General features: G+C 44.6%; 2 protein-coding genes across 3 annotated transcripts in view; one reads left to right on the forward strand and one right to left on the reverse strand.

The window, feature by feature from the left end:
- Window positions 1-13,466, reverse strand: part of PSME4 (proteasome activator subunit 4) — a 103,040-nt gene extending 89,574 nt beyond the window's left edge. The window contains exon 1 of the mRNA XM_062209433.1: window positions 13,225-13,466. Coding sequence (XP_062065417.1) covers window positions 13,225-13,466 — 242 coding nt within the window. The remainder of the gene's footprint in view (window positions 1-13,224) is intronic.
- A 404-nt stretch (window positions 13,467-13,870) lies between these two features.
- ACYP2 (acylphosphatase 2) overlaps window positions 13,871-15,118 on the forward strand; it is a 321,268-nt gene continuing 320,020 nt past the window's right edge. For both annotated transcript variants that reach the window (XM_062209437.1, XM_062209439.1), the window contains exon 1: window positions 13,871-14,903. The gene's annotated coding sequence lies outside the window, so the exon portion shown is untranslated. The remainder of the gene's footprint in view (window positions 14,904-15,118) is intronic.

Here is a 15,118-nt window from a genome sequence, read left to right on the forward strand (position 1 = left end):
CTTCCAGGCCAGCTCTCTGCTGTGGCCCGGGAGTGCAGTGGAGGATGGCCCAGGTGCTTGGGCCCTGCACCCCATGGGAGACCAGAATAAGCACCTTGCTCCCGCCTTTGGATCAGCGCGGGGCACCGGCCGCGGAGGCCATTGGAGGGTGAACCAACGGCCTAAGGAAGACCTTTCTCTCTGTCTCTCTCTCACTGTCCACTCTGCCTGTCAAAAAAAAAAAAAAAAAAAAAAAAAGAGTTAAACAGGAAATGCAGGACTCTAACAAGATTTGAAACTGCTCTGTCAGTCCCTTGGGTGTGTTATTAATCATCTGTGTACTTGTAAACCTAGGTTCCCTCACAAGGCTATAGTGACAGACAACTGATTAACATACATGAAAGAATAATCTGATTTAAAAATGTAATACTGGGGCTGGCGCTGTGGCGCAGCAGGTTAAAGCCCTGGCCTGAAGCGCCGGCATCCCATATGGGTGCCAGTTCTAGTCCCAGCTGCTCCTCTTCTGATCCAGCTCTCTTCTATGGCCTGGGATAGCAGAAGATAACCCAAGTGCTTGGGCCCTGCACCCATGTGGGAGACCCAGAAGAAGCTCCTGGCTCCTGGCTTCAGGTCAGCACAGCTCTAGCCATTACGGCCATCTGGGGAGTGAACTAGAGGAAGACCTCTGTCTCTAGCTCTGCGTAACTCTTTCAAATAAATAAAATAAATCTTTAAAAAAATGTAATACTAATATAACCCACTTCAATTTATAACTATACATATTTAGTTATAAACTAAAGCGATTTTTAAAAGTTTGGGGGACAGTGAGTTGCAACATGTTGAGTCACAAATTGGGACACCTGTAACACATATTGGAATGCCAATTCGAGTCCTGACACCCTCACTTTTTTTTTTTTTTTTTTTTTGACAGGCAGAGTGGACAGTGAGAGAGAGAAAGGTCTTTCTTTTCCGTTGGTTCACCCCTCAATGGCCGCTGCGGCTGGCGTGCTGCAGCCGGCGCACCGCACTGATCTGAAGCCAGGAGCCAGGTGTTTATCCTGGTCTCCCATGCGGGTGCAGGGCCCAAGCACTTGGGCCATCCTTCACTGCCTTCCCAGGCCACAACAGAGAGCTGGCTTGGAAGAGGAGCAACCAGGACAGAATCCAGCGCCCCAACCGGGACTAGGACCCAGTGTGCTGGCGCCGCAGGTGGAGGATTAGCCTAGTGAGCCATGGTGCCGGGCAGGACTAATTCTTTATGGAAAAAATCTCAAACTAACAATATGCCACCACACTAAACAAACTAGCTTTAAAACAGAGAATTTTCAAAACACACTAAAGAAAACTAGGCCTATCATGTTTGCAAGACTGTCTTCATGATTGAACACCCTAAGGACAGAGAAATCAGAGGTATATACTTCTCTTTATCCATGGCCATCAGTGGTTCAACATCACTCAGCCTGGAAGCTTTTCTCCCTCTGGACAGATGCAGTAGTTAAAACAAAGACCTCTGTGGTCGGCGCCATGGCTCACTTGGTTAATCCTCTGCCTGCGGTGCCAGCATCCCATATGGGTGCTGGTTCTAGTCCTGGTTCCTCCTCTTCCAGTCCAGCTCTCTGCTGTGGCCCGGGAAGGCAGTGGAGGATGGCCCAAGTCCTTGGGCCTCTGAACCCGCATGGGAGACCAGCAAGAGGCACCTGGCTCCTGGCTTCGAATCAGCACAGCGCTGGCCGTAGTGGCCACTGGGGAGTGAACCAACAGAAGGGAAGACCTTTCTCTGTCTCTCTCTGTCTATAACTCTACCTGTCAAATAAATTTAAAAAATTAAAAATTACGAAAAAAAACAAAGACCTCTCTGGTTAACAGGCTATACGATAACCTCTGCTATGGATTGAATGCGTCTTCCACAACATTCATACACTGAAACCCTAATCCTCAATGTGATATTTGGAGATGTAGTTTGGGGAAGGTAATTTTGTTGGTAGAGCCCTTATGATGAGATTAGTTTCTTAGTTTAATCCATTGCCCTTATAACAAGATTGAGACAGAGCTTGCTTCTATTCATTCTCTCACCTGCCATCAGGTGCAGATTACAGCAAGATGGCTGGATGTCTATCAGTTAGGAACAAGGTCTTCACCAAAACCTGTCCATACTTACATCTTAAACGCAGACTTCAGCCTCCACAACTAGCGATTTGCCGTTTCAGCCACCCATCTATGGTATTCTGCTACAGCAGCTCAAGCACACTAAGAAAACTTCACTAATCCTCTTATCTTCCATGGTAAAACTGGGATAATAAATATACATATACTTCACAGGGTTGTGTGTGAGAAAAATAATAGGGGCTGGCGTTGTGGCACAGTGGGTTAAGCCACTGTCTGTGAAACAGGTATCCTATATAAGCATCAGTTGGAGTCTTAGCTGCTGTACTTCTGATCCAGCTCCCTGCTAACGGCCTGGAAAAATCAGCAAAAGGTGGTCCAAGTGTTTGGGCCCCTGCCACACATATGGGAGACCCAGATGAAGTTTCTGGCTCTTAGTATCTGCATGGCCCAATCTTGGCCATTGGGGTTATCTGGGGAGTAAATCAGGAGATGGAAGATGTCTTTCTCTCTGTCTCTCCCTCATTCTGTAACTCTTTCAAATGAATAAATCCTAAATAATAATAATAATAATAAATGCAAGGTACTTGTATACATGTATACTGATTTCTCAATATACAGTAATCATTATCTATGCTACTCATTTAACATTCTATTAATGCCTATTTCTGCAAGATCCTTCAGGTTAGTAACACTTTAAAATGTTGTAACTTTTCATTTTTTGCCCTTGTAATTTTTTTTTAAAGATTTATTTATTTATTTGAAAGTCAGAGTTATAGAGAGAGAGGTCCTCCATCCACTGGTGCACTCCCCAATTGGCCACAACGGCCAGAGCTGTGTCGATCAGAAGCCCAGGAGCCAGGAGCCTCCTCCAGGTCTACCACGCAGGTGCAAGGGCCCAAGGACTTAGGCCATCTTCCACTGCTTTCCCAGGCTACAGCAGACAGCTGATCGGAAGTAGTGCAGCCAGGGCTCAAACTGGCACCCATATGTGATATTGGCATGGCAGGTGGCAAGCTTTACCCACTACACCACAGTGCCGGCCCCTAGCCCTTATACTTCTATTCAATGAAGCAGATGTTGACTACATGATAAAGTACAGCAAGAAACCTATTAAACCACAACCCACAGTAAAATAAAACACAAATATACATAACTGAAACAAAGTTAATGAACATTTACCCTTACTACTTCCAAAAGCATTCTAATAAATCAAGTTTAGTTCTCTCAAAATAAATAAACTGATTTAAAACCTGCTATGATTTCACAACCATTTGGTCATGATGAATATACAAGTGTAAGATTAAGGACCTGTCTTAAAACCCAAGTGAAATGGTCTTAAAATAATTCTGACTGGTAAATTATGAATGCTTTTTGAAAATATTTCTGAAATATTTTGCAAAAATTCTTAAATTTTCTAAGTGGTAATACAATTTTCTACTGCCATATGCAAAATAGGAAACTCCACTTGTTTGGTTTACAGAAATTTGATGTTTTATTGATTAGGATTCCTGGAAGGAAATCTACCTTTCCTCACAACACAAATTATCTAATTCAACTCTTCAGCGATCTGCCAAAAACAACCAATTCCATTCAAAAGTCATTTGAATATAGAAATCAGGAGAAGAATAAACATACATTCACATGCAAACGACTGCTTTCATAAAATTTCTTCATTGTTGGCTTACAAATGGGCAAGAAAATGAAAAGAAATGCCCACATGTAACAGCTCAAAGATTACTAACACTATTTAGATTGTCTTCCAATAGAAGATTATTAGTAACTCAAACAATCTTCAACTTGTTGGCACTATAATATTATTTTATACCCATTTTATACCAGCAACACTTATTTTTCTTGGAAGTCTTAATCATAATTTAATTTTTATGTACTTCCATTTTATTTGAAAGGCAGAGAAACACAGAAGGTGTTTTGGTTCACTCCCCAAATGCCTGCAATAGCCAGGAAAGGGCCAAGCCAAAACCAGGAGCCCGTGACTCAGTCTGGGTCTTTCTCATGGGTGACAGGACCCAAGTACTTAAGCCATTCATTACCCGCTGTCTCCCAAGGTGCACATTAACAGGAAGCAAGAAGTGCAGCAGACAGGGCTCATCATCAGGCAATCAGATATGAAATGTGAGTGTCCAAGCAAAGAGTTAAACATTGTGCCACATGCCTACTCCTTTTTCATACTTCTAATCTCAAAAAGTTAGGGCATAAATACTGTGAAAAACAGCGAAATTAGCCTACAAAGGTGATGATCACTACTAAAATTTTACAATTCATCAAAAAATTATCAACTACACTGTATTCACTGAACTGTGATAATGTCTGTCTTTTCCATGTGTACCTGTAAGATATTTCCATTATGTCAAGTAAAGGCTTAAAACAAAAAGAGGAGAAAAAAACCAACTAAATTGTATAGTAGTATTTCACTATAATTATACTTTTTCTGGATTTGTTTATTTATTTGAAAGGCAGAGTTAGAAAGAGATAGACAGAGACAGAGAGATCTCCCATGTGCTGGTTCACTCCCCAGATGGCCACAACAGCCAAGGTTGGGACAGGGGGAAGCTAGAACTTCATCCAGGTCTCCCACATAGGTGCAGGGGCTCCGGTGCTTTCCCAGACACATTAACAGGGAGCTGGATTTGAAGTAGAGCAGAGCTCGTATGGGGTACCAGTGCCATAGGCGGTGGCTTTACCCACTACATCACAGTGCTGGCCCCCACATTTTTTAAAAATGAAACTTGCAAACTCCCTGATCCAACCAATATAATCCGCTTTCTTCTCTAATTTACCTGCTAAACCCTACTCCCTTACATTCTTTTTGGGTTATCAAACACACTACTCTCTTCATTTAAAAAAATATATATATATTTATTTTATTTATTTGAAAGAGTTACAGAGAGAGGTGGAGACAGAGACAGAGGTCTTCCATCTGCTTGTTCCCTCCCCAGATGGCTGCAATGGCCGGAGCTGTGCTGACCCAAAGCCAGGAGCCAGGAGCTTCTTCCGGGTCTCCCACGTGGGTGCAGGGGCCCAAGGACTTGGGCCATCTTCCGCTATCCCAGGCCATAGAAGAGAGCTGGATCAGCAGAGGAGCAGCTGGGACTAGAACTGGCACCCATATGTGTGCCGGCACTTCAGGTACCACTGCGCCACAGCGCCAGCCCCAGCACACTACTCTCTTCTTTAAAATGCTTATTCCCTCTATTCTTTGGTTAAATATACTTCATTTTTTAAATTATTTTTATGATATGTAAAAATATTTCTGTTACTGTTATTTATATGTCTATATAATCTAATATTTTGTGATATTTTTAAGTCATCTTTATTATTTCTATTTAAGATTTATTTATTTGAGAGGCAGAGTTACAGGGAGAGGGAGAGACAGAGAGAGGTCTTCCATCCACTGGTTCACTCCCCAAAAAGGTGCAATGACCAGAGCTGGGCACATCCAAAGCCAGGAGACAGAGACAGAGGTTTTCCATCTGCTTGTTCCCTCCCCAGATGGCTGCAATGGCCGGAGCTGTGCTGACCCAAAGCCAGGAGCCAGGAGCTTCTTCTGGGTCTCCCACATGAGTGCAGGGGCCCAAGCACTTGAGTCATCTCCACTGCTTTCCCAGACCATCGGCAGGGAGCTGGATGCAAAGCAAACCACCAATGTGGGATACCAGAGCCATAGGCAGATACTTAACCTACTATGCCACAGTGCCAGCCCCGAGAGTATTTTTTAAAAAAATTTTAAAACTTGGGATAGTATTGAGTAATATAGGACATCCTATACTTTTTTTTTTTTTTTTTACAGGCAAAGTTAGACAGTGAGAGAGAGACAAAGAAAAAGGTCTTCCTTTTCCGTTGCTTCACCCCCCAAATGGCCACTATGGCCGGCGCTGCGCTGATCCGAAGCCAGGAGCCGGGTGCTTCCTCCCAGTCTCCCATGCGGGTGCAGGGATCCAAGAACCTGGGCCATCCCCTACTACCCTCCCGGGCCACAGTAGACAGCTGGACTGGAAGAGGAGCAACCGGGACCAGTACCCAGCACCCCAACCAGGACTAGAACCGGGGTGCCAGTGCTGCAGGCGGAGGATTAGCCAAGTGAGCCAGGGCGCCGGCCATGTCTTATACCAACTTTTAAAACAGATCTCAGGAGCCAGAGTTGTGGCACAACAGGTTAAGCCACTGCCTGTGATGCTAGCATCCTTTATGGGAACAGCATCCCCTATCAGAATGTCAATTCAAGTCCTGGCTGGTCTACTTCTGATCCAGCTCCCTGGATGGAGCTCCTGGCTCCTGGCTTCAGCCTGGCACAGCCCCAGCTGTTGTAGGCATTTAGGGAGTGAACCAGTGGATGGAAGATCTCTTTATCTGTCTCTCCCCCTCTTTGTCACTGTATCTTTCAAATAAATCAAATTTTAAAATAAGATGAAATAAAGTGAATCTCATCTTAAACCCATTTGACTGCTACTGTAACAATGCCTTAGATTTACATGTTTCAGTTTACAAAGAATGTAAAAGCTAATTCTTAATTTTTTGGTAAATATTTATTTATTTGAAAGAGTTTCTGAGAGAGGGAGAAACAGAGACATTTTCCACCAGCTGGTTCATTCCCCAGGTGGCCGCAACATCCAGGACTGGGCCAGGCTGAAGCTAGCAAGCCAGGAGCTTCTTCCAGGTTTCCTATGTGGGTTGCAGGGGGCACAAACACTTGGATCCTTTCTGCTGCTTTCCCCCTACCTTTAATAGGGAGCTGCACTGGAAGGCAAGCAGCCAGGACATGAACTGGCGCCCTTATGGGATGCCAGCATCACAAGCGGCAGCTTTACCTGCTACTCCTCAACACCAGCCCCAAAAGTTAATTCTAACATTATTGAGTACCTATGAATGTATAGATCAGTACTAAATGCTGTGAGCAGAAGGAAGGAGAGGTAAATACAGAAGATATTGACCTCAAAGAAACTTCACAGTTGACTTTAAAGTATTTAGCCTGTCAGTTATGATGCCCTACACTGAAGTCCCTGGGTATGATTCCCAACTGTAGCTCCTGACTCCAGCTTCCTCCTATTGCACACCCTGAGAGGCAGCAATGATCGCGAAAGTAATTGAGTTACTGCCAACCATATCAAAGTGAACTGAGTTCCTGGCTCCTGGCTTCAACCCAGCCTACTCACTGCAGGCATCTGGGGAGTGAACAAGCAGATGGGAGCTCTGTCTCTAATTCTCAAATATAAAATTAATTTTAAAAATTTTCATGGTAAAATAGGGAAAATATAGACACAAAGAAGAGCAAAAGCATAAACAAGGGATTAAGAGAGTACACTAAAAGGGAAAAAAAAAAAAAAAAGCCAAGTATGGAAGTAGCCAACCTCAAGATTCCAAATAGGAATATTTATAGTTAGGTGCTGCTAAGGATTTGGGTTACATTTCACTGATACATACTCAAACCCAAAAACAGTGCCCAACTTATACAAGTCACTCAAAAATAAAAAAATAAAGTATTCAAAGAAGACTGAATCCTACCTCTTTCTATTAACCTACAAGTCTCTGCATCTTCATTTCTAAAATGGGTATAGTTCAAGAGAGTATTTGCTACCCTAGGAACAAGAATACGTTTCTAGTTAGGAGGGAAAATATGAAAATATTCATTAATGAGCCATTTTTTAAATCTCTGTACATGAGATCTAATTATAGTAAACTGTAGGAAAAATATGCCAATTAAGTGGAAACTAAAGTAAAATCACATATTTTACAAAGTAGCACTCCACCATAATAGACTGCTAATTTTTTTTAGGTTTCATAATGGTATTGGCATTGCTATATTTCAAAATTCCTTTTCCCTTAAAGATATACTAGGAACATTTATGAATGAAGTAATACGGTTGTAAAACAATGGGGGAGTGGGGTAAAGGGAAGATCATGATTGGCCATGAGTTGGTAATTGCTGAAGATGGGTAATGATATTCATACTATTATTTTATCTTTTTTTTTAATTTATTTTTTTTGACAGGCAGAGTGGACAGTGAGAGAGAGAGACAGAGAGAAAGGTCTTCCTTTTGCCGTTGGTTCACCCTCCAATTTTATCTTTCCTATAATCTATGCAGGAAGGTTACAAAATGTTCTTAATAATTAAACTGAATTTTTATTCTAAAGGGAGCTACAGTTTACTGAGCAAGTGATTCCACAATACAATAATCACTTAATCATAAAATATAGAATATAATATGTGACTATAACAAACAAGTGATCAACATTATAACACTCACTTTACTTTACAAAGTATCAAAATTCTGGGGCTAGAACTATGGCAAAGTGGGCTAAGCTATCGCCTGCAGCACCAGCATCCCATGTGGGCACTGGTAACTCTGCCTTTTTTTTTTTTTTTAAGAGATTTATTCATTTACTTGAAAGTCAGAGTTACAGAGAGAGAAGGGGAAAGGGGAGAGGGGAGGAGGGAGAGGGGAGAGGGGGGTCTTCCATCTGCTGGTTCACTCCCCAAACGGCAGCAGAGTTACAGAGAGAGGTAGAGAAAGAGAAGTTCACTGGTTTACTCCCTAGATGGCCACAACCGCCAGAGCTGTGCTGATCGAAAGACAGGAGCCAGGAGTTTCTTCTGGGTCTCCCATGCGGGTGCATGGACCCAAGGACTTAGGCCATCTTCTACTGCTTTCCCAGGCCATAGAAGAGAGCTGGATCAGAAATGTAGCAGTCAGGACACAGACCGGCGCTCATATGGGATGCCAGCACTGCAGGCAGCAGTTTCACTCACTACGCCAGAGCGCCAGCCCCAACTTTGCCTTTCAAATAAATAAATCTTCTAAAAAAAGGCAAAATTGTTTGAAAAAAAAGAGATGACTGTGGACAAGGAAAAGCTGTAGGACAGTACCCTATTCACTTATTCTCCGCCCTTTTCCCTTTCTTCCTCCAGATTATCAATTTAAAAGAACACATAACTAATAAGGCTCTTAGGGACCATCCAGTCCACTGATTTTTCAAATACTGGGTTCAGTAGCCTCGGGCACATGTCGGGGATTCTATGATCAATTAAGTGTTTAAAAGGGAAAGAGAAAAAAAGCAGTGAGTTTTAATCTAGGAATTCCAAGCTTGTGTTTTAAATTTGCTTTTACAAAAACTAATAGTCTAAATTATCCAAAGGATGACTGCAAAGCTAACAAAGATTAAGTAAGACCAAGGATGAAGCATCTGATGTTATGCCTGCAATACCAGCATCTCGTATGGGCTACAATTCATGTCCTGGCTGCTCCACTAGTGATCCAGCTCCCTGCTAACCTGGCTGGAAAAGCAGCAGAGGACTGCTCAAGTGTTTGGATTCCTATGCCATTGTAGGAGACCTGGATGAGCCTCCTGGCTTCTGGCTTCAGCCTGGCCCAGCACTGCTCACTGCAGCCATTTGGGGAAGGAACCAGCAGATGGAAGATGTTTCCCTTTCCGTCTCATCCTCTCTGAAACTCTGCCTTTCAAATACATAAAAATAAACATTAAAAAAAAAAAAAAGTCAAGAAGATAAAAAAGCTTGTTTCAACACTGCCTCTTTCAAACTCTCTTCCTTCTTTACATAGGCCACACAAGTTATGCACAATACCATTCACATACCATGTCCATGAGAAAAACTTCACTGCCATTTTCCAAAGACCACATTTTCTTCCCACTTTCTCTAATTTGTTTCTTCCCTCCTTAAAAATTTGCCCTGTGCTGTATTGCATCACAAGATTTTTCTTCAACAGGTAGCCCTAATGCTTTATAAATTGTACAAAGGAGCTTACATTACAGGGCCAACTTTTAAAACACACAGAAATAACCTTTCTTCAAAGACACTAGACCTACAAGTCTCCTAAAATGAACACTAAAATAAAATAATTCAAAGTCAAAAACCAGGGCTAAATGGAGAGCATGAGTACCTCTGAAACCAGAACTCATGACACCCAGATTAGTGGTACGGTTCCAGCACCTCTGAACAACATTCACACTGCTATCTTCTCTAGGATGTACTTGATCTATGCAACCAATTTCAGTACTTTAAAAACTACACAACAAAATTTATCTGCTTTTCTCATCTATATTTAAGAGTAAATTTGAGGGGCCAGTGCTATGGTATAGTAGGTAAACTGTGGCTTTGCAGTGCCAGTATCCCACATGGTCACCAGTTCAAGTTCCAGAAGAAGCTATTGTCTCCAGATCGGATCAGCCCAGCTACAGCCACTGTGACCATCTGGGTAGTGAGCCAGCAGATGGATCTCCCTCTCTCTGCCTCTGTGTAACTTTCCCTTTCAAATAAATAAATCTTTAAAAAAAAGATTTGAAATAATAAGTTTCAAACTGTTCTTTTTACATGTTTTGTTTTTTAAAAATGAGGTATATATAATAAAAACATACATAAGCTGTCAAAAACAAAAAATCTTGGGCTAGCTCTGTGGTGTAATGGGTAAAGCCGCTGCCTTGCAGTGCCAGCATCCCATATGGGCACCTGATCAGTCCCCGCTGCTCAACTTCTGATCCAGCTTTCTGCTAATGTGCCTGGGAAAGCAGCAGAGGATGGCTCAAGTTCTTGGGCCCCTGCACCAGTGTGGGAGACCCAGAAGAAGCTCCTGGCTCCAGATTGGCCCAGTACCGGCAGTTTACAGCCATTTGGGGAGTGACCCAGCAGACAGAAGACCTTGCTCGCTCGCTCTCTGCCTCCCTGTAACTCTGCCTTATAGATAAATTAATTAATTAAAAAAAAAAACTACACACACATTCCTTCTAGAAAAATATACAACAGGCTTAAGTGGAGCTCAACAGGATAAAAATAAATACCTAAAATCACAGAACACCATAACAGGAATGGTTCCCAGGAATTATTTATTTTAATTCTCTCGTTTCACTCACAAGAATACTAAAGTGTATGATTAAGTAAGCTTCCCAAAGTTGCAGAACTACGGGGAGAAACTAGATTTTATTTTCATTACTATTTTACATTCTGCTACAAAGTGCTAAACATGACCACTACTCAGCTATCATCACAGATTTTAGCATTATTTAGATGTTAACTTATGCAACACACAAGGCTTAAAAAATAACAAGCACAACTATAAACAGGTGACCTTAATATGACTTAGGAGAAAAAACACACCCAAGACCACAACACGCCCCACCCAACAAGTTCAAAATGTCACACAGTGCAACCACAAGAATCAGTTCTCTGTATTTAATCACCATTCCAAAATAAAATTCTACCTGATAGCACTTCTCGCTGGTTAGTTAGATATAAACAGTATTAAGCCATCTAACTGCAATCCTGTCCCAAACACCATGTGCTGTCTCCACTGTATTTTTAGCCCTTTCTAGGTAAGAACTTTTGTCTAATAACAGTAACAAAACTGTAGACGCTAATTTACCAGACTTGTTAATAACATCACTAAACAATCCTTATCTAGGCCTATGTAGATTGCAGGTTCATAAATCCAAACCAGATACGTCTTCACATTTTAGCACAGTTATATACTGTGCCTCTAAAAGAAGCTGTTTGTGTCACCCCAAATGGTATTCTCTGGCAAGTATAATACAAGTGATTTAAATAGGAAATTAATGGAACTGACAAGGAAACTTTATTTTTACTGTGCCTGAGTAATAACACAAACACCTAGAAGGTGCACTTGAAAAAGTGTTCAAATTCTAATTGTTTATAAAACATTCTTCTGTTTTGACTGACAGAGGTTCTTTTCCCTGTTACATTCCTTTCCTCCACAATCCTTCCACGGATCCCAACAGAGTACAAACTTTACACTCTGGTCAGGAAGAGGGCTGACACCTTTGTCATTTTATGGTTGCTCTATGAAGGGGCATACTGTTTTAGCTTTGGTGGTTCTTAATTAAAAAGATAATTATTCCCACCTGTCTTAATTAAAAAGCTAATTATTCCCACCTACACCCCCCCAAGAAAAATTTGTCAGAGGTCCCCTAATAACTGGCAGATAAGAATCATTCTGTGAGGGTGACTATTGCATTACAGAACCCTGAGTCATCACCCAGTTCACTCAGCAGATTTGGGTAAACATTGAGTAAGTGACTTATGACTTGTATGTTCATCTACCAACATTCACATGCATGAACACTGTTAGCAGAACTGTATGCACATTAACCAAACAAGACACAGAAAATGTTTTCAAAAGTTCTGGCACTGATAATACCCCTCCAGTGAACAACCTCCCTAACCTTTTGCCCCCACACTATTTTAACTGGGGGTGTATGGGTTCTCCCCCCCCCCACGCCGCAATTTCACTGACACTCTAGGTGGCAGCTGGTTTTTAGAGACGATGACAACAACACAACTCCTGCAACTAATTTCAGTAATCTGCCTTCGTCTGAGCGCCTCAACAAAGCACTAAAGTTTGATACTAGTATCGCCCAGCACAACCTGACATTGCATCTATTTCTCGGAGTATCGCAAAGGTCTGGCGAAAGGAAATGTCACAAGAGGAATACCACACACTTCTCTAAGGTTTCAGACAACACTCTCAACATTAACGTCCCTTGGTCGGCCCAAGAATACCCTGAGGGCTGGTTTTCAACCAGTCTTCTCAATCAAATCCACTGAGAGAGAGCAGACCCAAAAAGCAGAACCCAGCAGTGTTTCCAACGCCCTCCTTCCCATTCAGAAAGTTCCTAGACGCGAACCGACACAAGTAGAGGCGGGGACTGCAGGGGAAGGAAGAGGAGGAGAAAGCACGAGGAGAAGCAGACAAGTCAGGAGTTCCTCTCCCGAAAACCAAGGCTATCACCCCGCCTTCCCCATTCGCAAAGCCCCAAAGAAGGCTTTGCGAGACGGCTCCTCTCTCCCGCGCCGGGCCCAGCGCCCGACGGGCCGGAACACTACCACACCGCCGCTCGACGAGGGACAGCTGGGAGGACGCGGAGGGCGGATGAGGTCTCGGGAGGTCCTGGAGACCGGTCGCAGGAAGGAGACCTGAAAGCTTTACAAGCTGCTGGGGGGGGGGGGGGGGGCAGCTCCGGCCAGGACAGAGCATTAGCTAGGTCCAGCAGCCCGGACAAAGAGCTCGTCCCCCCAACCCACACCCCCCCGTCCAGATGCCCTCCCACGGAGCCTTGTGCCCCGACCCATTTCGCAGGCCAGGGAACACTTACGTGGAGAGTTTCCTGGTCCAGAAGAGGCCCCCGGGCCACAGCTCTTGGAGCTGCACGGCCCGGCCCAGGTTGCTTTTGATCTGGGCCAGCTGCAAGTCGGACTCGGCGTCCAGCCGCTCGGCGTAGGGCAGCAGCTTGTTGTACACGATCTCCTTCTGCGGGACGAAGCCTCGCCAGCCCGGCGCGAGACGCCCGCCCGGCTCCGGGGGCTCCCCGCCTCCCGCCCGCTCGGCCGGCTCCATGAGCACAGGGGCACCCCCCCACCCCCTCCCACCCTAGCCCTCCCCGGCCCCCACCCCTCTCCGAGCTCCGCCTCCTCCGCGTCGTCGGCGCCCCGCGGCCGCCGGCGGCCCGTCACCCTTCGGCCCGACCGCTAGGCCCCCTCCCCTGGCCGACGCGCAGCTGGGCCCCGCGCGGTCTTCGGTTCGTTGGCGACCGCAGCGGCCGCTCTGCCCACCCCGCACCGGCTCGGCTGGTGACGCTGCAGCCGCCGGGCCCTGAAGTTCCGGGCGGGCCTCAAGTCACTTCCGGGGCGGGGCGGGGCGGGGCGACGGCGTCGGGGGAGGCGGCAGCTGCGGCGGTGGCGGCGGTGCGCCCGGGGAGCCGCGCCTTCCTCGCCGTGGGCCCGACTTGGAGCTCCCACCCCCGGGCCTCACCGGCCGGGCACGAGGCTTCACCACCGGAAGCACGAGGCCGAATTCCAAGCTATTGTCCTGTCTCGCCTGGTATCGCGCGCTCCTGGCAGTAGCCCACGGTAGCCTAATCGCCACAGCCTCGGGCAAAAGGAATTGGCCTGGGCCCCCAGGCAGAGGAACTAATGCCTCAAGGATACAAGCGGTTTTTTTGGAAAAGCCTGCATACCTTGTAGCTATCCGACCAGTACCTTACAGATTTTTTACTCTGTCTCCTTTAAACTAAGCCCCTATCTTTCTGGGCATTCTGGCCAACATCATCTTCACGAAAGGGATGATTATTCAACAGATATTAATTGAATGACTATTTTGTGTGGCAGACGCTGTGTCTAGGCTCTTGAGATGGACACTTTAAGAGCACCTGGTTTTCTACCCTCCAGAGATTTACTGTGAAGCGGAGATATAGACCAGTGAGTTACAAGACAAATCTCTTAATGACTATGTAAGTACAGGATGCCTAGGGATCTCTGAAGAGAAGTTCGACCTGGAGATGTGTCCACAAGTAGTCCCCTCGAAGTGGTAAATTAAGCTGGAAAGGTTGACTGCAAAGTTAGAAAACAGAAGGGAGACTTTTCATATTTCAAGTGAGACGACAGCTCTAAGGCTGAAAGCTGTATTGTAGGAATTTGAAGAAGTTGATGATGGCTGAAGATTGTTCACAAGAGGGGACAGTAGAGAAATGAGACTGAGAAGGAAATGCTGGAGGATTTAGAGGCTTATCCTAAAGATAAACTTCTCAAAGATTTCGTGCACAGGAGTGGCATGATATAAATTATGTCTTTTGAAAATTATTTGGAGGCAGAGACATAGAACTCTCAATCACTGGTTCACTCCCCCAGTACCAGAAGCTGCAGGAGAAATCAGGAGCTGGCAGCTCCATCCTGGTCTCCAAGGTGGGAGGCAGGAACCCGATGGCTTGAGTCATCACTGTTGCATTCCAGGGTCTGCAATGGTAAGAAGCTGGAGTCAGGAGCAGGAGGAACTCAGGTACTCTGATGTGGGATGCAGTCATCTTAACTGCTAATGTAAATGTTCACCCTTAATTTACAGTTTCGAACAATCGCTTTGGCTTTTGTAGAGAATAGATTGGAACAGACAGGATTGAGAACTGGAGGACTCCATAAGAAGACATAGCATAATGATGGTGTGGAAGTCAGTAAAATTCATTCGAGGGCTATTTCAGCAGAATAACCTCGGCTAGG

This window comes from Lepus europaeus, chromosome 13, assembly GCF_033115175.1.
Source record: "Lepus europaeus isolate LE1 chromosome 13, mLepTim1.pri, whole genome shotgun sequence".
NCBI lineage: Eukaryota > Metazoa > Chordata > Mammalia > Lagomorpha > Leporidae > Lepus > Lepus europaeus.